The sequence below is a fragment of the Macrobrachium nipponense genome, chromosome 6 (genome assembly GCF_015104395.2).
Source record: "Macrobrachium nipponense isolate FS-2020 chromosome 6, ASM1510439v2, whole genome shotgun sequence".
NCBI lineage: Eukaryota > Metazoa > Arthropoda > Malacostraca > Decapoda > Palaemonidae > Macrobrachium > Macrobrachium nipponense.
In genome coordinates, this window is record NC_061108.1 from 15,753,505 (window position 1) to 15,777,462 (window position 23,958).

At 35.9% G+C, this 23,958-nt stretch overlaps 1 protein-coding gene across 1 annotated transcript in view; it reads left to right on the top strand.

Moving 5' to 3' along the window:
- The window catches only part of LOC135216215 (uncharacterized), a 128,969-nt gene extending 110,763 nt beyond the window's left edge, over positions 1–18,206 (top strand). Inside the window, 4 exon segments of the mRNA XM_064251350.1 lie at positions 1,891–2,086; positions 2,306–2,659; positions 4,980–5,085; positions 14,041–18,206. Coding sequence (XP_064107420.1) covers positions 1,891–2,086; positions 2,306–2,659; positions 4,980–5,085; positions 14,041–14,867 — 1,483 coding nt within the window. The 3' untranslated portion in view covers positions 14,868–18,206.
- The last annotated feature ends 5,752 nt before the right edge of the window (positions 18,207–23,958 follow it).

Here is a 23,958-nt window from a genome sequence, read left to right on the forward strand (position 1 = left end):
TGAGTCTGAGTAAATAGGCCTGTTCAAAATTAGAGATTGTTTCTTCACTACACAGTTACCATTTTTGGTTTTTTGTAAAATAAAACTATTGAGATGGCTTTGTCTGTCCATCTGCACTTTTCTGTCCACCCCCAGGTCCTAAAAACTACTGAGGCAAGAGGATTGCAATTTGTTATGTTAATCATCCACCCTCCAATCATCAAACATACAAATTGCAGCCCTCTAGCCTTAGTAGTTTTTATTTCATTTAAGGTTAAAGTTAGCCACAATTGTGCATCTGGTAACGCTATATTACAGGCTACCACTGGCCATGGCTGAAAGTTCATGGGTCATGGCTCATAGAGCCTTGATTATATGCTGTAGTACAGAAAACTTGATTGCGCTGAAGAAACTTCGGCACATTTTTTACTTGTTATAATTAATCCAGCCACTCAAGCAACATTCATTACTAGGTGTATCATTCTTTCCTAGTCTTTTTCACTTTTAAAAGTGATCAAATGCTATATTTCTGCATTTTAGCAAGTGCTGAAATGTCACTGGTATAGCTAGGTGGCAGTATTTGGCATACTTTATCAAAGAAATTATGCCTCTTTGCAGTGAATTGTGTTAAATTTCATACTTCACTAAGGCTCCAGTGGTTTTGTACCTTAGTTGACCAATGAAATGTTAACTAGGTGTGTTTTTGTGTCACCCACCTTCATTTGGCTTTCTGAGTTCAGTGTTATGAGCATAGTGTAAATTAGACTCTTATTACATATTGGTACTGTAATTGGGTTTATTTTTATTTTAGACATCCCTCTTTAGCATTGACAATTTGGTTTGCTCTCGCCTGGTAGGACATTTCTATTGTGGTTTTTGTAGTGAGGGTATCAGTTATGTCTGTTCTTGGCTTGTAATTGTTACATAAAATGCTGTTTGTTATATATACCAGTGGCCATGTACTGCTCCTTGTTGTCAGTGCTCTACTTCTTTGTTTAGTGTATAGAGTACAATCACCTTCCTACTTACGAGCATGTAAGTTACGAACATTCAGACACAAACAGACAGGGTAACAACTTGAAATTTTGCTCTGTATGCCTATTCTTCTACTTAGGATTATTGTAAAGGACAGAAAAACACAAGGAAGAACAACCTGTCCCTTTAACCCTTTCCCTGATTATCCCGAGTATTATTGTGACTAACAACCCTCAGCAGCCTAGGCTTGAAGATATCCTGCTGCCAGCTGCAAGGACCCAGTTACTATTGGTCACCCTCTTTGGACAGCCTTTGGTACTAGAGGTCTTTAATTCAACTCATAAAATATTCAGTGCAACAGTTGCTAATGGCTTTATTTCTGTGTATTAGAGGTAGTGCAATATGATTGAAATGGTGGCGTTATACTTCATATACTTGGTTCTGGGGAAAATACAGCATTTGCTGCATGAATTGTTCTCAGTTAAACCTTCATCAAGGTCAGTTTCACAGATTACTTGAATACTCTTAGTAAAGCCATGTTCACTGATTCATGATTTGGTTTTAAATGTATTTATATATGGCTAGCTGGTTTGATCTTTTCTTGTTGTTCATGCATTCTTATATTATTCTGCTGAAAAATGAAATATTCAATGCTGACACTAATAAGAGTTTTAGAACTATTATTTATTGGGTGATAAAATTAAAGCAGTCATATTTTTTTTATCATTCATATGTCTTACTCCTTTACAAAAAAATGATCAAGTTGATGAGTGAGTTGTGGCTAATCAACTGTTTAGTTTTTTTTGCCATTTCTTTGCTATTTTGGGTGTTACATTTTCTTCAGGTCATTAGAACTACTTTTCATTCACATTCAGCATTCTTCAGGTCTTTTAGTATTTACCAACAATGTTTTGCATTGATGACTAATGTTTGAAATATTTAATTTTTACAGCCTTTGCCAATTCGTCAACGTCGTGCTCTGTTACGCCAGGCTGGTATTTGTCATATTGAAGGGCTAGAAAAAGAAGAATGCAAGGACATTAGGGTTTCTCGGGAATTATGCGGCTGCCAGTGTAAAGTATATTGTGATCCAGATACATGCGAATGTGCAGAAGCAGGAATTAGGTGTCAGGTGAGGTGTAGTAACTATGTATGACTAAAATTAATATATTGCTTACAGATCTGCTATAGAGGGTATGTTGCAGTATTGTTACATCCATTTTAAAATTATTAGGATTTAGTTTACCCAATTTAAAGTGAATGTATAAATCAATGTTTCTTGAATTTTTCTTAGTGAAATACTGTATACTGTATATTCAGATTTTTTTTTTTTTTCTTTTTCTTATTGTAGGTTGACCGACACAATTTCCCTTGTGGGTGCTCAAGAGAAGGCTGTGGTAATACTTATGGAAGAATAGAGTTTAATCCCATAAGGGTGCGAACACATTTTATCCATACATTAATGCGTTTAGAGATTGAAAAAAGACAACACCAGCAACAACAACAACAACAACAGCAACAGCAGCAGTGGCAGGATCAGCAACGAGCCAAGTGGCTTGCTACTACATCTGCATCGACTAATGGCTTTAGTAGCGGTAGTGGTGGTGGCGTAGCTGCAGGGAACTTACCATTCTTTGAAAGCAGTGGTAGAGAAGCAACTACTTTGGCTGTTACAGATCTCAACAAATTCACCTCCACTGTTGAGGTAAAGACTTCTTTCTACTCTGTTTCCTTTATGTATTGTTTTAGTCATGAGTAATTTCTCCTTATATGCTATCATTTTAGGGCCTTGGCCATTAGAACTAGTTTGTATGGTAGATGTATTTTGTTAATAACTAATTTCTGTAATTTTTTCCATGCAAGTTACACACTTTTTCACTTTATGACTATGACTTAATGCTAGTCATGGCAAACAAACTTAATGAAAAGTAGTCATTAGGTGAGACCTCCATCTCCATGTTAATTAATCTCTTCTTTTACTGGGTTTTATATACCATCATAAGTGTTTTGCCTAGTTGCTTGCTTTATTCTATAATTCCCCTGTAGTTGACCACTGCTTATAAAATGCCTTGGGTAGTGCACTGTTAACTTGTGAGGTCTTAAGACAAGGAATGGGCACTACTGGAGATTTTTTTTATAGCTGTAGAAGCAGGCACTAATGGTGGATGTATCGGTGGTTGTTCCTCACTGACTTAGTGACTGCACTTTCAGTAGTGACTGTGTAGTATCCCAGGCTTGAGGTTCAGTCATCAATGTTTGTTGCTTGCTGAAGGTCTGACTCCAGTTGAGAGAAATGGAGATTTACAGCCCTTCCTCCTTCCACTCATAACAGGTTGACTTCCGAATATGTAGTTGTTGCCCTATATTGAAGCTCCCTAATAAAGGAGGTAGAAGAAAATGAAACCTAATAAAGGTTTTAGAAGGAAATGAAAACAGGATTGCCTTTCAGGTAGTTCTTCAACCAGCCCATGCTCGTCTCCAGAAATTTGGGAGATAGAACCCTAACCACGGGAGTTAGAAGGCATGGGGGCCAGTTACTGACCTCCCTTTCTGGGTAGCCAGTAGACTTGGTAACTTACAGTGACAACTCTGTGTAGTTCCAGGCCTTGGACTGTGAGGTGATGTCAATGTTGCAGAAGCAGGTGATTGAGGATGCACAGGGTTCTAAAGTCATCTGTTTTGGCTCCTGAGGCAACATTAGGATGGTGGCTAATAATTGACTTCGTTTTTATGGTAAATTCCCTTCTGATGTAATTAAGTCAGTGCCACGATACATTAGGAATAGGGATTTCCTGGCATCCCTGGACCTTAAGTATGCATACTTTCATGGCCCAGTTCCCAGAAATCACTTCCATAATTTTTAGCAACTCATGAATTGCTATTGTTTCTATAAATAAGTACAAATCTTCAAATAAACTTGTCCAATAAATAAAAATAAAAATCCATCAACTTCTTCAGTCTGGATTATCAAAAAAAATCTGTTGGATTCCAGCACATGTAGGAATTGAAGGGAATGAAAATGCAGATTCTGCTGCGAAATCAGCATGCACTATTACATCAACAATTTCATATGCCCCTGTATCAGACTGGATAGCGTCTGTCAAATCTTTTAATATATCAAGATTGGCAAACAGATTGGTATTCAGTACCAATATCAAACAAGCTGAAAAATATAAAGCTATATCAAAAGAAGTAATCTTAAGACTTTGTATAGGTCATACTAGATTTCCTCAGGTCTTCTAATGTCAACCCCACATTCTAACCCAATGAAATGTAATAGATACCAGGTTCCCATGGTTGTCCAGCACTTACTTGTTGAATGCACAAATTGGAATCAACACTTATTTTCAAGATCCAACAATGTCAGGAATTCTCGCTGAAGGCAGGGATTTCTCACTTAACCAAATTGTCATTTTCCTAACCAAAGTCGATTTTTTTTTTTCCATTTCCCTCCAGGTTAATTCCTGGGAACACAATTGGAGCAAGCGATAGATACCTGTAGTCCATAAATAAAAGACTACTTCTGTATTATGAACACTCAGTATTTTTTTAACAAGTAAAATTTTTTTGCCAGCCATATAAGAATTAAAAGTCTTGAACCTGATAATCCGATGAAATTATTTAATGACATTGAGTACAAAACATCAGTACCAGCCATTAAAGGCTCTTGTAGACTGTAGTAACCCATTGACATTACTATTTGGAATAATAGTGATTTCATTACTGATGTGGAGTCCTTGATGATTAGCCTTCCTTGTGCATTTTTCCTTTTGTGTAAGTGAAACTACTTGCTATAGTAATTTGTTAGTCTTGATTAGGTGCTTGTTTGGTATCAATGGCCTTTGTTGTTTTGATGCAAGTTTAATGTAAACTAATCAGTCGGTGAACTAGGTCAAACTTAATAGGAAGCTGAGATTTGGAAATTTACCCACAAAGGAAGAGTACTATCCCTAAAGTTCATTTACTTGTGCGGAGTAAAGTATTAAAAAATATGACATTGAATGTTGCCTTGCTTTTATTTACAGATGGCATCTTGTGTTGGGTCAATGAGTACTCCACTCTACCCTCATTTTGAATCCCGCCAAATGATAGGTCCTGGGGCCCCTCCACCTACAGCATATGTTCAACAAGGTAAGCAGTTTTCTAATTTCTTTTGTTTATTAAAATAATTTTATTATTGTAGGAAAAAATGTCCGCAGTAATATTTCATAACATTTATACATACCAGGAAGACTCATCAAGCTAGTGATGTTACTGTTACCATGGCACTAGATCTAGAGTGAAGACAGTGACAGGAGTATCTGAAGAATATGAGGTAAATGTTGGTGTCTGTCCAGAATTAAAAGGTGGAAGAGTGAAATAGAGAAGAAAAGACTTGATGTCGGTGTATGCATCATAAAGTCTTTGATGATTGAGAGTTCAGGTAGAAAAATAACAAGACAGAGAAGAGTAGCAGAACTCTTCTAAACTCTTACAGAGAAAACTGATGTAACAATGTTTTATGGTAATTATTTCTTTAGAGTTGATTATGGATCCTCATCACCACCCAAACACGTATTTCAGCTATGTAACCTTATAGTTGATGGATTAATTGTGTATTTTCCTTTGGAATTTTCAAGCCAATGCTGGAAAATCTATAGATCATCCTTTTACAAATGTCTTTTTTGTGAAATGTGTAAAACGGGAATAATCACAGTATTTTGCTGCTCCATAGCTTTCATTCCAAACCAAGTTGCAAAGTTGACCTCTACTTGTCCTGTCAGAGGAGTTCTTCCAAATTTTTGGTTTATGGGGATCCAAAAGAAGTTTTTCTTGTTTTTTTTTTTCACTTTCAGAGGTATATCATGAAGCAGGAACAATTTCTTACATGGGTTGCATTTGAGGCAGAAGTTTTGACAAATGGCAAACTAGTCATTGGTCTTTGTCATAAGTTTCGAGTTCTTTCAATTTTTTTATTGATCATAATTATATTTTGGCATGCTCAATAGTGGACAGGTGGGAATTTCATGAGTTTACTGCTTTGTTTTCAAGGATGCAATGCAAGTTCAGTTGATAATGTTTGTGTTCCATACAGGAACCTGTTCTTAGTGTTAGTTTATAATCTCAGTGTGGTGTATCATTGACTCGGCTCTCAAAGGATTTGCCTAATCATCTCATGGCATGATAAACTTCACTTTAGTGTTGTTTACAATATTTTTTTCACCTGTTCCAAGCACTCATTCTCTCTTTGGGCTAAAAGAGAAATTGGATGCTGTAACTTAGTGTCTCATTTTAAGGTTTCTGTCTCTAACACAATTCCAGTAACTGTGTATCTAAAAGATAAGGGTTCTGATACTGATGATAATCCTTTCAGCAGAGTCTCCTGGTCCCAGTCAGTCTGGGGTTTTAGCAGCTCAGTGTTTCTCAGCTACATTGTAATTCTGGTCATTTTAAGTCTCAGGTTCTGTGTTAAACCAATTTAATATTTTAAAAACAAAGTTAATTTTTCAATATAAACCCATTACTTACGAGAGTTTCTTCCTCCAAACCCTTCTTTTTCTTGCAGCTTAAGGTTAAGACTACAAGGATACTACTATGATTGTTGCTAAAGAATCTGTCTTTGTATGACATAGGTATTGACCTACTTAATCTGTCTAAGGCAATTATATTTGTTCACAATTCCTTGACCATAAATGTAACAGGTATTTAATTTTAACCCCATATATATACTACTGTATACTTTTTATTATAATTTGGGGAAGGTGGGCCCATCCCTCAAACTTGCTGAGATATATAGGCTTTAATGTCTTCTCTGTAACAATAATTTATACTGATGGTAAGAGGATTCAAAGTAACTTTTGGGAGTGTATTAGAAAGTAAAGAGAATTGAAGATACATAGTATTATTTATTTCAGAATCTCTCTCCTTAAGATTTGTGTAGTATGCTGGTACACAATATTTTTTGTTTTGAGATTTATTATCTTGTTAGTGTGACAAAACAGTATTCACCATGCTTCTTTTTCGAACATGCCCCACATTTTACCTTTGTGGAATTAATGTGAAGCTGGTGATTTAATGAAAGTGGTATTGTACTCATATTCCTCATGGAATGTAACATTCAACACAATATAGTTGTCTATATGTTGAAAATTAACAAGAAATTGTTGTAAAATAAATCAAAACTAATGTAGACATTAGTATTTAATACTTAAGAAATTAACCAGTCTGTCATGAAAAGAAATTGGTCCAAGTAATATTATCCCACTTAATTTGTAGGGTAGTTGGCTGTGTTAGTGGAGTCAGTCAGTTGAGGTGGAAGTGGTGTTTTGAGGGATGTCTCAGTATGCTCAGTAAACAGTCAAGAGATTATTTCAGCAAACTTCACCATTCATCACAAACTATTTAGTAGGTAACTTGTTAGGTGAATTATTAATGTGAGCATGAAACTTCCAACTTGTTACATGTTGCTACCTGTGTGAAGTTCTTTATAAAAGCAGCTGAAAGAACAAAAAAAAAAAACAATTGAAAGCCCTTGTGGTAAAATTGGATGCTTTTGGGAGTTTTCAGTTTTATTTATTTCTTTTCTTCTTCTTTTTGGTGCAGTAATCTCTTTTATCTTTATTAATTAGTCATTGTGCAAGGCAAGTAATTCCTCATTATTGGCATCCTTTATTGTTTTCCAAAGTTTCCTTACCAACAGCTAATTTTTGCTGCCTATTCTGAATCCTGTAACATTAAATAAAAGCAACTTTAGCTACATTCTCTCCTTGTGGACAGACAGCTTGATTGTTTATGTGACTTTCAAGTTATATACCTCTCTCTCTCTCTCTCTCTCTCTCTCTCTCTCTCTCTCTCTCTCTCTCTCTCTCTCTCTCTCTCTCTCTCTCTCTCTCCTCTCTCTCTCTTTTTTTTTTTTTTTTTTTTTTTTTTGAAAGATATGGTGCAGGTTGGGTGCATAGGCATGGGTTCATCAGTCAATCAGTCAGTTTGTTAAATAACACCTAAATTTTTTTCTATAAATAAGTATGGCCAATCCTGTGAGTCGTTAATTTTAACTCAATCTTTTTAGCATACCTAATTACTGTTAACTAATTATATTGATCAGTTATAGTAGCAGGGAGTCCTTCCAGGATGGTACAGTAGACCACTAGAAGATAAGAGTGAAAGTCATTAAGAACATTGTTGACATTAAGAAGAATCTTGATTGGAATATCTTTTTTCTGAAAAATTATGGTATGGTTGCATAGATAATAATTTTCATAAGTAGCCCACATTACCAATTCATGTTATTAGTCCCTCTAAATGATGAGATCTTGAGTTCAAGTATTGTGAGGCTTTTTAATAGTGTAATTGCTGTTTCATCCTCAAAGAAGTTACCCTTCATGGTGTGTGCCGGTGCCCCGTGGTGACTAGACTAATATCAAAGAAATATCTTGTAGCCGGGTATTGTGTCACAATGATAAACACTATGATGTGATGGAGTATGATGGACTTAAGGACCAGAAGGCATTTTTTCTCATCTTTAGTGAAGCTGTACCCAGTTTTCCTTTGTCACAACTGCAAAAGTGACTATTGCGCATGCGTGTCAGCTGTTTTGCTTTATGATCTAGTCCACACAACGTCAAGTGTGGCAAGCCAGTGCACCTCTTTAATACAGTTTTGTTCTTCAATTTTCTCCTTGAGGATCATGGAATCACCAAAACTTAAAAGTTCAGTGGTTATTTTTAAGCTTCAGTAAAAAAAATATTTTAGTTTATAACTGTGGAAGGTTTGTTTTGTATATGAAAACAGGCCTTTGTTGGGAGAGCACATGGTCGGTGCAATACATGATCCTTGGTAGCCTATTTGTGAAAGCGAAAATTTTTAAAGAATTTTTTATTCATTTTGGAAGTTTTAGCTAAAGAACTGTTCCAAAATGTATTATAATTTAGTTCATCTTTTTAGATAACGATATCAACAATATCCTAGGTGGTATCCTACATGAGATGTTAGCCTAACTGACTCATTGCAAATAATTTAGTCTATTGTAGCTATTGTTTGTAGCCTGCAACTTAGTATTACATATCCTAAAGGTGATTTAAATAACCTGGATTAGAAAGTAACCTAATGTTAAGTTTCTATGATTTGATAAACAGGCTACACAATTTTCAGTTTATATAGCCAGTATATTTAGCAATATTTAAATAACCCAGGACTAAGTAGTACTTAATGTTAAGTAATAAACTTTTACTAAACATCTTATCCTTTGACTAAATCATTAGCCTAGACTACTTAACCTAGGACTAGTCATCAGGAGCCCCTAATAGTGAATTGGGCACTCTTAGATGGGGACGATACATTACACAAACTGCTGAAAATCAATTACGTACTGTTGTCCCTTGGTCTCATCATTCCTGGCCAAGAATGAGAATCCCTTAAGAAGGAAATCTAGTCTTATAAGAAAACTCAATTTAGCTGACAGAACATTACGCCCAGCTCAAGCATTGAAGGTTTACCTAGAGGTCACGGTAAACATCCCAGAAGGTCCAGTTTTCTTACATCCTAGCACAAATAAACCACTTTCTCTATGAGGGCTAAGAATAATTTTAGGGTCCGTCATTAAAAGGACAAGCTTACACTCCTTTCCTAGGTCACATGATATTAGGAAAGTAAGTACGTACATCGTTGGCCTTCTTCAGAAATGTAACTTTCGAAAAGGTCTCCGAATGTACTGGGTGGCATCAGAGTCATTATTCTTGAAACATTATTGCCATGAGCTGGAACAAACCTGACTGCACTGTGTATCAGTAGGTGGTATGGTTAGTCCTGACCCTATAGGCACTACAGCAGAAAACCAGGGTTCTTCCTAACGGGTAGATATGCTGAATATCGCTGGGCAGGGTGCATCAAGACCACAACCATACTCGGCATACTTAGGTAGGTCACTACAAAACTTCACACTAAAAACTAGTTCTTACTTAGTTTCTTGTTCTTTGTCACCAAAACTTATGGCTTGACCTTGGTCCAGAAATGATTTACAGGCAGTCCCCGGGTTACAACGGGCATTCCGTTCTTGAGAACATTGTAAGCCGGAACATCATCAAAAATCCTAAGAAAGACTTACTTTTAATGCTTTGGGTGTATTGAAAACTATGTAAACTGCATTCTTATTGCATTTTTCATCAAAAAAACACGACAAATTTATAACTAATTTGTATTTTTCATAACTAACAAACCTTCGGTCTTAACATTAGGATTTCTAGCGCCAAGCTGGAAACTGGTAGAATTAAAATTAAACTTGTGCGATCCAGGGACTATTGGCATCTATACCAGGTCATTGGGTATGTATTACCCAGAGTGCCCTCGGCGTCGTGTGACCTGCCAGTTATCTTTCTACCGCCTTTAAGATAGGACGTGTTCTCTGTCTATCTGTTTAAAGCTGGTTTTAGTTTGCCCATTTTTATCCATTTCACTTTCATTTTTCTTATTAATTATCTTTCTCTGAGTGTGATCACTGTGAGTGTGAGCTGTAAGAGTGTGTAAGTGGTGAGATGGAGTTTTTTGCGTCACCATCGGGATCTTCTTCCGTTTCGAAGACAAGACAAAGGAAATGCCCTGGAGTCCATGGCTCAAGATTCCTAACTTGGGTGTCGACGGATCCTCATCCAACGCGTAGTAGGTGCAGAGAAAATGTATGTACAATTACTAATCCTTGTTCTGTTTGTCGTGGTTGGTCGGTGGAACAGTGGAGGAAGTTTTATGAGAAAGGCCAGTACAAAAGAAAGGAGTCGACGCCATCTTTGGATGACCAAGCGTTGCCGGCTTCTTTTGTATCGGCAATACTGCCAGATCAGCATTGTAAGCGTTGTAATCTCGGAACGTCGTAAGTTGGGGACTGCTTGTAGTTGTAATTTTGGGATTGTCGGTATTGAAATTTTGGAAGCTTATGCTTTTCAGCATCTATCTATTTCTTTGTAATGCTCCTTTGAGGATAAAACAGTGACTACACTTAAGAAAAAGCAGGTTTTGACATATGAAAAACCTATTTTTGGTAGTTGCTGTTGAGTCCTCAAAACTCTCCCACTTCCCTGATGAAAAGCCATGGGATTTAGTGAAAGGTTCTTCCTGTGTTGACCAACAGAGTAGTAGTTCTTGGTCCTTTAACCAACTCGATCGTAAAGTAAGATGGCCGACGCACATGCACAATACAGTTTTGACTTGAGAAAACTAAGTACAACTTTGCTGAAGACAAAAAAAAAATGCCTTCTTGTCCATGAGTCCATTATACACTATCACATGTCTTGGTGTTTATCATTAAGACACAATATCCGGCTACAAGACAAGGCTAAAAGATATTTCTTTGATATTAGTCTAGTCACCATGGATCACTGGCACACACTATGGAAGGTAACTCCTTTGAGGACTCAACAGTGACTACCAAAAATAGGTTGTAGATAAATATTAGCAACAAAATTAATATTTTCAGTTTTTACATGTTTTGGACTGTAAAGGTACTTTGTAACTTCGGTTAGGTTTGTAACCGTGTGATATCCGATAATCCTGGATTATCTCTTTTAATTTTTACCCTTTTGACAATTAACCATCTGGTATTCTTGATCTTGTTTTGTACCAGAGACCTTTCTCTCCAATTGTACTTCATTAACTCCTTGACAATGTCTGAGTAAAGACAAAAGCGCTTGGATTTCTGACTATCATATTCCTGTGGGATTCGCTTATTTATGAAGTCACATGCATCTACATATATATATATATATATATACATATCTATATAGCTATATAATAATATATATATATATATATATATATATATACACATATATATATCATATAACTATACTATCACTATACTTATACATATATACATATAAAGATTCAGATCTAAGTAATTACTTTGTCCAAAAAAGCTTATGGTTATATTTGAAGATGCTGTTCATATACATCAAATCTTGCAGGTTTCAGATGCATCGGTTGCGCGTAAAGTGAAATAAGAACTCTGTTACTGACTGTTAAGACTAATGGGCTCATAAAATGTAGTCAAGCATATTAGACCATAAGACAACACTGAACATCCAGTAAAAGTGTGATTTGGGTGAGAGATTATTTCTGTGTCAGGCTGTCCTGAATCTGCTGTGTGCCTGATATTAATACATATGGATAAAATAGCAATAACCATTGACAACGATCAGTACTGTACTTTCTTTTCTTTTACCTAGGGACTGTTCACTGAGCAAGTATGTGTCACAAAAAAGCATATGATATTCTTTTCTTTTACCTAGGGACTGTTCACTGAGCAAGTATGTGTCACAGCATATGATAGCTTCATGTAATATTCCAGTTAAGTGCCTCAGTGGCGTGGTTGGTATGGTCTTTGCTTGCCACCTCGGTGGCCATAAGTTCGATTCTCGGGCATTCCATTGAGGGGTCAGAGATGTGTATTTCTGGTGATAGAAGTTCACTCTTGACGTGGTTTGGAAGTCACGTAAAGCCGTTGGTCCCGTTGCTGAATAACCACTGGTTCCATGCACCCTAAAAATGCCATACAAACAAACAAACAAAATGCAGTACAGGTGATACAGAGATGTCACCATTTGAGATAGGCAGTTATCCAATTGAACAAATAAATGTTATCAGGCACAAATAAGCCTTTCACTGGTAATCCATTCGTAATGAAAGTTTTGACAGAAATGCCAGCCAGATTGTTATTCTGCACTGAAATTCTCAGTAGGCTAATTTTAAGGTGTCTTTCTCCAGGTGTGTTCTCATCATTATTGTTCATTAGTAATCAAGAGACTGATTTCCTTAAGTAAAATATTGTTGGTGTGAAATTATCTCTAGGGCCTCTCAGTCAAGTGCTGAATGTAGGCCATGCCTTTACTACAAGTACTAGTTTACTCTATATAAGAGCAAGTACACTTGCCTACTCTATTCTGCTCTGACTTGCCAATTTGTAGGTATTTAAAGGCAGAAGCTAGGAGCTTCTAGCTTATCTTTTCCTCTAGGAAGCTCCAAGTTCTCATGAGTCAGGCAGGGTATGTTGCTTGATTCATGTTACTAATTCTTTTATATGCCTTGTCTGGGGATACAAGATGACTCTCAGACATAACCAAGATGTAAAGAGGTGAAGTTTTGATATTGTTATGGATTAACATGTGTTCTGGTCCCTAGCATCTTGCTTTGATTCAGCTTTGTTTGTCAAGGGTTTGTTGCTGCTACTGTTGTGGTTCCCTTTTTCTATCCATAGTGTACCTTATTGTTATCATTAAGATGTATTTAGTTCTCACTGAAACTGTTATTAACCATTTTCAGGATGGGTTCTATTGCTTCATCACAGTGGATAGTCATCTCTGTTGGTTAAAACAGTAGTTTGAGCATATGAAGTAATATATCTTAAGATATTAAGACAGTTATAGTGACTAATAAGAAACCTTTTATTTTTAATTTAAATCATTTATGAACCCATGTGAATGAGATGTCGGCTAATTAGCAGGTCTTTTATCTATACATGGTAGTTAAGACTTATGTAAAATGCTAATATTTATGAAGAGGTTTTACTGTATGAAAAGTCTTAAGCTTTTATGTGCATGTTTCAATATTATACTGTGGTGTATTTCTTCAGATTTTAACTTATGCTTATGTGCTTACTGAAGTTTTCAAAAGCATATATTTAAGGAAAAAAACTTTTAAATGTATATCTAAGGAAAAATTTAAAGTTTTCTTTTATTTGAGAGGTAAATAAATACATTCATTTAGTGTTTTGATATGAACAAGAGTTCTAATTATTCATGGTTCAAATGTTTCAAGTAGAGTGCTACAAGTGTAGGTCACACACAAATTGCATGCATTTACAATGTGCCAGTCCACTTTTGTCAGTCCAAACTAGACACACAGTCTTTCTTTTCTGTCCTATCTTAGTTTAGTTAATGTATTTTGTATTGCTGTATATATAAATTTATTAGCACCATATTTTCTTAATTCCTGTATTGTTGTGCCCTTAACTAGTACTTTACTTTAGTAATCAATTTTCTGTAAAACTTATGAAGTAACCTTTTAGATGTCTATACTAAGGCTCCTCTATGTTAGTGTAATAGATGCTTGCTCTTCTTACAGACAGTGTAGGTGACTTCAACTCTGGGACTTGCTCTGTGTTTGGGGGACTGGGTACGACCTTTGACCCAGCTTCCCCATATGGAGCCTGCCATAGTTTTCCTTCTTCTAGTGTGGTACCGCCCCAGGTAGTAACTCCGCAGGTGGTGCCACAGGTGGGCCCACAGTCTACTCCTGAGTCCTACAACTCTCTCTCCAAGTTTGCCAACACAGCCAATTTAGTATCTACTTCTTTCCCATATTCTGGTGCTCTTGTTCCCGTCAATTGCTCTAACACTCATAATAACAATAATAATAATAACTTTTGTGTACCAGGAGTACATGATAACTCTGCCACCACTGTTTTTGGACACTACCATGAGCATGGCACTGTAACACAAAACCTTTTTAAGGCTAGTATAAGTGATTGCAGTGATTTCCAACCAAATTTCGAAGCTATTTCTTCTTCTGCTTCTTCAGACAAGACCATCAGGTACATCCCTGCAGCAGCTTCATTGATGGAACCAAGCAAAGATGCATGCAATGAGTATGCCACCTCAGAAGCAAACATTACCAGTTGTTCCTCAGTTGGTGAAAACAGCTATGAAATGGGAAATTTAACCACATCATCAAGTGCTCAAGATCACATAGCTGTAGTAGGCACAGAGATTATTGAAAGACAGTTGACATCACTCCCTGTTTCTTCTCATTCTTCACCCCTAACTTTAGATACAAGTCACATTGCTAGTTCAAGTAAAGATCTCACAAATCCAGCAGGAGAATCAACTGAAACAGCGGAGAACTTGGGAGAAATTGTCAAGAAATCCATAGTAGAAACTGTCTCTGCGTGAGCGTTTAAAAATGGTGATATTTTTTTATTTTATCTAGGTCATAACTAGCTTTGTTTAGTAAAAAAAAAAAAAAAAAAAGAATGAGGAAGTTCTATTGCTGTATCATGAAGCACAGTGCAGTATTATGTGGATGATTACTATTTAAATTGGATTAAACCAGTGGTAATAAGTTTAGTTTTTCTTAATTTATGTTACACCCTGAAGCTCAGTGGCTGTGCCTTGCTGCTATATGTAGAACTCATTGAGAATGATTGATTTTCAGCTTTAAGTATACTTATCTGCAAAATGTTTCATTCTTCATAGCCATGAGTTGTATGTTGAAGAGAAGAACATCACTGCTTCAGTAAGCTCTTTCCTTATCTCTTTTACAATTTGAGACCCTACAACTGGATCATTACAAACTTTTTCTTACACTGAGAATAATTGAGGCCTCATAAATGTAAGTATACATTATGGCTTTTATGTCGTTGGTTTATGTTCTATAGCTTTTTTTTATTTTTAATTAGCACAAAATTTTGTACTGTGCTTTGTAAATTAAAATTTTAAGTTGGCGTAGACTTACAGACTATGGTAGTGTATTAATCTCTATGGTTAACCAATAATATTTATTTGTGTACACATTTTTGTATCATAGTTCATCTTTGTAAGTAAAATTTGTACAAAGATGTTTTGCATTTTTTTATGAAATTTTTCTTTTAAAGAGTACACATGTTTTGTTTTACATTCCTCAGAAATCTCAACCTTTAGCTTTTTCGGTGAAATATAGTATACTATTGCAACTTATCAGAAATTGCATCTCATTTTGCTTAAATAGGTTGTGAGTTGACATCTGATGATAGAATTATTTAGATTTTACATGTAAGAATAGAGACCAAAGTGACAGTAGTAAATACCCTGATTTTAGGTAAAAAGTATATATATATGTATATGAAAAATAAAAATTTAAATAGGAACCTGGATCTTACCTTAAAGTTTTTAGTAATGTATGTTGGGAAAAGTTTGTAGTGATGCAAGTGGGACCTCCACACACACACAGTATACGTAACATACGTCGTCTGTTGAAAAAAGGGAAGTATGCCAAAATGCAAGAGGGGGATATATGTTGGCAGATCACCAAGAGATTTTGTAAGAAATTCAAGGAGGGTCAGCACCATTCTTTCAAGGTACTCAAGGTTTATTGAGTAAATGCTTGCAGACATAAAAGCTGTAATGAAATGCTACTAAAATTTTAACTTAAAAAAATTTGGAATTTGGAGGTTACGTTATGGCCAATGTTAAGTACGTATACTTATTACTGTGCATTATACTTTGTTTCAGTGCTCTTAATTTTTATTCTTTAACAAATATATTTCCTTTGGCTAATACACTTATTTCATTTATAATTCATAAAGAACATTAGCACTATTTAATTTATATTTCATAGAGAACATTAGCAAGCTCAACAGTATAAAGAAACAATTGACTGAGTGAATAATTGTTTTTTAAATGTCTACTTGCTGGTACAGCTGGCATCATGAGTTTTGGTACACATTTAACAACTTCATACACAGTGTACCAAATAAGATCTATTTGTTTTGGAAATGAAAAGCTGATGGCAATGCTGCCTGCAAAACAAAGTTGCAAAGCTTGTAGACACTTAGCAAAAAGCATGTTTAGCAAATAATGACAGTGTTAATTAACAATTTAAAGGTAACTTTGTGGAGTTGCCAGATGTCCTCTTAGCTTGCCATGTTTACCAAAATTCATATGGCCAACTTACAGAATCAGAGAAAAGAAACTGCAGTTTAAAATGAACAAATTTTTGTTTAACATCAGTATGATGGGATGAAGGCATCAGAATATTTTTCTAAAAAGATATCAAAGTTCTTATGAATAAATGTTAATTGAAAATTTTCACTTTTCCATAAAGTTTTTACTAATACAGGGTATTGAAATATTTTTTAGAACTCTGTTTCTGTCTTCTTATAAGAGAGTCTAATATACCTTCAAGAATGTTTGTTCTACAGAAATTGATTAGATACACAGGCATAAATGATATGAGGTTCTTGGAATTTTTAATGTAAACTTCATTTTAGGGTCATTGGATGACTGAGCCTTAATAATGATGTTAAAAACTTTTTAAATGCATAAGTTTTTATAGAAATAGCATTTTTATATCGTGGGCATGTCCCACTTACCAGGGTCCCACTTTTTATTAATATATAAAGAAATTATTGAAATAGAATGGTGAATGTAATGCAGAGATATTGTTGCTGTTGTTTCAAGGTGCAGCAGATGCTGTACTGAATGCATATAAGAAAGCAGTTTTTATATGAAGTTATTACTGTTGCCATTTGGAGGGTACAGGCATATAGTAATAGCTGTTAATAGTGGTCATATTATCTGTCAATAAGCACTCCCATTGATCTTCTTGATTTATGCTTAATATCGCTTTTGGGGATGGAACATACTTTACATTAGACTGTGCTTTTTTTTTATTGAATGAACGAATCACAAATTTTTTGTTCAGTTAATGCATTTAGTTGTAATAAACAATTTTTATGTAGATTTCATTCATTAGGAAGTCAGAAGCAGACTTACATTTTGTTGTTCCTGTTAACCTCTAGTTTGTTACTCCAAGCATAAGAAGTACGTAATAGTTACAATTGTTATGATGGTGCTCCTAGGTTACATTCTTTTACATTTTCTGGAAACTGTGAGAGAAATGCTGTATTTTTTGTTTTTACCGATTTCCTTAGTTTTGAAGCTGTCTTTGTATTATTATCGCCTGTAAATATTTTTCATCACATTGTCTTGATGGCAGTGGTTTAGATTGCTAATTTCTTGAAAGCCTCGTGTAAATATGCTTTTTCCTTCCAATGCTGTCCCAACTTATGAGAAGAATCTGGGGTAAAATTCTTTGGCAGATTGAGCTGTACTATGGAGATTGCTGGAAGTGCAGTATTAGCCGTCATTTCATACATACAGTGAACTGCTCTTATTGTAAAAACATGTAAGTGCACTTTTTACTTATGATGTTAATTTATTGAAATAGTAATTGACTCAACATCATTTTAAACTAACTTTCATTCTGTATATGAATTTGACCCCATAAAAAGTATGCCACAGCCATCATTAAGATGATTAATACTTAGATTCAGGACAGTTTTCTTCTAATAGATTGAGCAAAGAATTAGTTAAAATCAGTTTTAAGGAACCATAATACTATTCTTGAGGAGAAGCAATGAGGAGTAAGTTATGGCATGTTCATATTGTACAATAAATGTCTTGTGTATATGGAGATCATCTCAGAGGTGCAATTTTTTATGTGAAAATACTTTTTAAAAGTATATTGTTTGATACCTGTTTTCTTGACCTATAAATGTAGATACTGCTGCATATCTATCTCATCTCGATGAGTGATTTGGTTATCTTATATTTTCAAGGGAAATGTAATGCTATGGAATGGGCATTTTAGGAGAACAATAGAATGTCACAAAACATAATTTAATATATTTGTAATAAAAAGGAAAAGTGGTATTAAGTAAATTTAGAGGCCATAAGTACGTATATGTTTTGGATAATTCATACTGAAGGATTCAAGTAACATTGATACATCAGAGTACAATATTTGTACTGTGTACAACATACCCTGGCACTGTAATAAGTTCTAGTGCTATTGTGACCTTCAACTCGAAATTTGTAGCTAAAGTAGTTGACATTTTTTGCTGTTATAAAAAAAACAGTTATTTGAGCAGTTTTGAAATTTAGATCAGAAGTTAATCATGAAAATGGCAGTTAATAATACCTGCATTTACAACTAACCAAGGTTGAAAGGAATAATTGGGAACAAGAGAAGAAACGTAGTCTTCAACAAATAAGAGTACTCATGAGGAAATCTCGATGTGGTTCAGATCCCACAAGAAGCAGTAGGTCCTGTTTCTAAGTAACCAATTGGTTCCTAGCCACGTAAAAATGTCTGATCCTTCAGGCCAGCCCTAGGAGAGCTGTTAATCAGCTCAGTGGTCTGAAAAAACTAAGATATACTTAACTCATAAGGAAAAATTAAATAAATTCACCTCAACAGCCTTTAGGTATACCTTATATCTGTTTGAATTTCTGTGGACAATTTGTGATAATGAAATGGTCCTGTTGTAACATATGTTTTTTTAAATCTGACAAAATTTGAAGTATCACACCCTAAACTATCAATAACAAAAATATCAAGTAGTGAAGTATTTTTACCAGAGTTCCAAAGCAAAATTAAATACCCAAACAACAAATTCCAAACCATTCTGACTTAAGTCCCTTTATGTTTCTTGCTGGAGGGTAAGACCTGTTCTGTTGTTTAAGCTAGAAGCACCACCACTTAAAGAAAATAAGAAAAAAGTTAGCCCATGGTGAAATGAGGATGCTAAGATGGAAGAGGAGAGGGATGAGAAGAGAGCATACAAAACAAAAACATCCAAGGGATCAGCAAAAGTTAGGGAAAACATAGGAGGCAAAAGAATGTACTATAATGGAAGGAAACAATATTAAAAAAAAATACTCAAACAGCAACCCCAACTAGGGATTAAGCTGAAGAAGCCATGCAAATGTGGCATATTTTAAGGAAAAATAATAATGGAGTTGGTTCTGCACCTAAAAGATTTAGACCTGTCTTGTTCATGGGAAATCTCAATGCTAGAGAACTTACCTAGTTGGACCTGACTGGTGCCAAGCAGTCTCACTCAAGCCCCATACAAACCGTTACGGCGGTTATCCGATAGAGACTTAAACCATAAAATGGTCTTCCTACAGGCTTCAACTTCATCGAAGACAGTGGGCAAATTCTATGGTGTCTCTTCTAATGTTAAACACTGGAAGGGTTGGGGGACCGTTGACTAAGTATTTGTCCTGGAATTCGTAGCCAACTCAAAATCTTTCGGTTCACAATGACGGGTTCGAATCCTTTTCTATCCCTTCCTTGGGAGAATTTGTTGATAATGATCCAGACGAATTGCTCTTATGTTCTGTCAGCATTACTTTGTCACCTCAGGCAGGGGTGTAAAAGACTTTTTGTAAGCACAGGCTGGATAAAAAAAAAAAAAAAAAAAAAAAAAAAAAAAAGGTGTCCAAGAATACAATCTCCTGACTGTGAGGTTATTAGACATGCTTACAGTTCTTCTACAAGTCTCTCACAGTGCATGCAAGAGCGCAAGATGTTAGGGGTTTAGGCCCTTCATAAACTTGTAAGAATTTATCTGTTCATAGGATTTTGAAGGCTGGTACCTGCTTTGGCAAACCACCTTCACATCCTTCTATCTACAGGATGTTGACCACAGGTACTTTGACACTTTTTCCTTGGGGTCCGGTGGTGGCTGCTCAACAAGCTAAGTAGCTCATCCAGTGCCCCTAGTGGGACAGTTTGCATCTTACCTATGATGATGGTATGACAGTAAGAGTGAATATGAAAGGTCTTTTTCCTTTCCCTTTTTCCCCTCCACTACCCACAGGAAGTATGAAGATTGATCCATCATAAGCTGGAATTGGTTACAGGTGAGTGATTGGTCATTCTGTTTAAGAAAAGTTTATTCATACACGAATATTTCCTTGCAGAGGCTAGTAGTTCCTCTCTCCAACGAGGGTAGAGAGGGATGATAACTAACAAAGTGGTGGTTAATATAGGTTTGTTGTTTTTGTTTGTTTGTATGGTGTTTTTATGTTGCATGGAACCAGTTGTTATTCAGCAACGGGACCAACAGCTTTACGTGACATATGAACCATGTCGAGAGTGAACTTCTATCACCAGAAATAAACATCTCTCACACCTGAATGTAATGCCCGAGGATCGAAATCGTGGCCACCAAGGTGGCAGGTTAAGACCATACTGATCATGCCAGTGAGGCGCTCATAGGTTTATATTTTAACAGATATTGCTCTTTAACTTCCACTTACACAATGTTCCTCTGCATTGTGTATTAGCCCAGTAGTCTGACTGTTTGTCTAGCAAGTCAGTGGTATAAGTCTTTTTCCTCTACTTCGGCCCACACCCTCATTTTGGGACCACCTTGACATGGTGAGGGGCCTCTCGAACCTCGGGAATTTCTTCCTAGGTTTGTATCCGAGTCCCATATAAAATTATATATTTTTGGGTTAATATCTGGAATTTTCCATTTTTGTCAAAATTTTTGAAATCAAATAAAAAGGAAACATATCATGTCTTTACGTGGAGTTAAATCCAAAGCTAAATAGTGAGAACTGTGGAAGATCCATCATCTACCCGACAATGTTCGGACCTGTTTTTCAGGCAGAACTATTCTGTGGAGCAAGTTTTTTTTTTCTCAAATATGTTTATGATGACTGAAAATCTTAATGATTTGAGTACCCCTGGGCTCCATGATGGAAAAACACTGGCACAGTTGATGACTATTGGCACGTCACTCCCGAATTTCCTTGGTACAGCCCTGTTCCAAGTGAAGTAGCAAAGCCAGAACACAATTAGGGTGCATAAAAAGTAAAAAAAGAAACAAACAAAAATCAATTGGTAAACTCCAATATCATAACAATGAAACCATATATAATGAGTAATAATTCTGAATTAGACAAGTAATCCTCCCATCAATACAGGAAAATATAACAATCCTAATAGACAAGCAACGTACGTAAAACAAGGACCAAAGAAACAAAAATTACCAACTTAATCCCACAATGGTACATTTTGATGACCTCTTTGGACCAGATAACTGGTCAAGATTTTGAGTCCTCAAAACTGACAACAAAATCTCAGCAGCAATACTAGAAAACAAATTACTTAACATACAATCCAACACACAACATGGAATGTAGACTTCAAAGACAATGAATGGCTAAAAAAAGGAACCAATAAAACACAGTCCACTGCCTTTTTAAGTGTAACAGAAATAAATAATATAAAAGTAACAATTACAAGCCATGAAACATTGAATAATTTAAAGGGTACAGTCATCCTACCCAGCAACAAACAATGATTTCCTTCAAAACAACTACTGCTAGACTCCTTAAAATTGAGATATAACAATATTCATGATCTAGTAAATTTTTACTGGGTGCCTGTGTACTACCATACCAGGATGTATACCCTCTCATTGGCCAGAAAATTAAAAACCTTTGGCAGTCCCTTTCAGAAGGAAACAAAACAGATCATAAGCACACAGGATTTCATCATGCAGGCTAAGGATTGGACATATAAGACCCGCTTGTGGGTTCTTTATGTCAGGCGAAAATCCTCCATTCTGCGATGACTGTATTGTGCCCTGGGCCGAGACATTTGCTGATCAAGTGTCCAGTAATGGGAATTAAGACATAACCTCCTATCTTGGAGACGTGACAGAGATGGACTTCGTTGTAGCAATGATGCTCAGGTAATATACAACAGCTCCTGTTAGGGAGGTGGGCCTCCTCAACAAAATTTAGATCATATCCATACACAGTATGTACTATATGTATGTATGGATAGTATGCGTAGTACATAAATATATATACACTATATACTTACATATAATATATATATGACAAATTTTTAATCAATTTGTTTTTTTCACAACTAACAAATCTGAGATCTTTAACATTAGGATAAATAACTTAGCACCAGCTGAAAACCGGTAAAGTTAAAAAATTGTGTATGCAAGGGACTATTGGCATCTGTGCTCATTCACGAGTCGTGGAGCCACCCACAAACCCCTCTCTTAACTTGTGATCCTGTTAGTTATTCTTCAAACTCAGGTTAGTTGTTAGAGGGGTGGTAGAGGTGGGCCTTTGTATGTAAAGACCTCAGGTTTGTTAGTTATGAAAAATACACATGGATTAAAATTTGTCATTTATTCATATACAAAGCAAACCTTCGGCCTTAACATTAGGATAGACTTACTTTTGGAGGGAAGTAGGTACCAACTGGAAGTTTGCCACCTTTGATCAGTTTTCTGAATAGCAGTATTTTACAAAACAACTGACCAGTATTTCAGAATCTAAGATATATGTATATTAATATCATAGAGTCAGACTTCTGGGTTTCTACACAATGTCATAGTTCATTGCCTCTGAGGAAGATAAGAATCTGTTCCACTAACAAACCAGTGTATCCACTTATGTAGGTTTGTTATCATTCCTCTCCCCCTTGCTAAAGAGAGGAATGTCTTGCTACTGATAGGCATCTTACACTGATGAACTCTAAACAGTATGGCTACTTCACTCGCCTATATCTTGTCCGTTCCAGCTTTTGATGGTACTCTCTTCTTACTGCCCGAAGTAAAGAAGGAGAAAGAAATTTGAAAAGGAAAGAGACCAGTTATCTCATCCATTTCTCATTCATACCATCATCTTAGACAAGATACTAACTGACCCGCCAGGGGTGCTGGATGAGTTACACAATTTGTTGAGCAGCCACCAAAGGACCCAAGGAAAATTTGTCCAAGGACCTCTGGGCAACATCCTTTTATGTACAAGGAATTGAAAGAAGTTTGTCATAACAATTCTGCTTTCTGTAGTTACCTGTATGGGGATACATCTGACTGGTGATTGAGTCATCTGGTATGTGAATATCACTTCACTCTGAGTAATCTTCAGATGACTCAAGAGCATTGAAGTGGCTTGTGCACATAAGAAACTCTGATCTACTACCTGAAAACATACTCTGTATCGGAGTAGACTCACTGGGGTACTACTGAGCCTATACGTCAGTCATATTACAGGAAACTAACCAGGAAAACTGTTTCCCTCTGACCTTGGTAGAGTGGGAGTACTCAATAGCCAGAATTTTTGCGTAGATTCAAAAGTAGTTGGGAACAATACTTAGGCTTGGTTACCTAAAATGGTGAAAGAAAGAATTTCCACCTCCTTTCGACTTGAAGTTTTCTTCATGGCCTATACTCAAGAAACTCCCTCAATGAGTAGGCCTGAATCTTAGTTTATGGAATACCTATCGCAACCAATTCTACTCCCAACAAAAAACCACCTTGTGCGATCAGAAACAAACTTTTTTTGTGAGCTATCGGTAAGAGGAATGGTTCCACAGTACTTTACTGCAAAGAAACCCACCTATCGACTAACTATAACTACTTGTTTAAGAGTAGAAGCGTTTGGTCAATATTCTTAT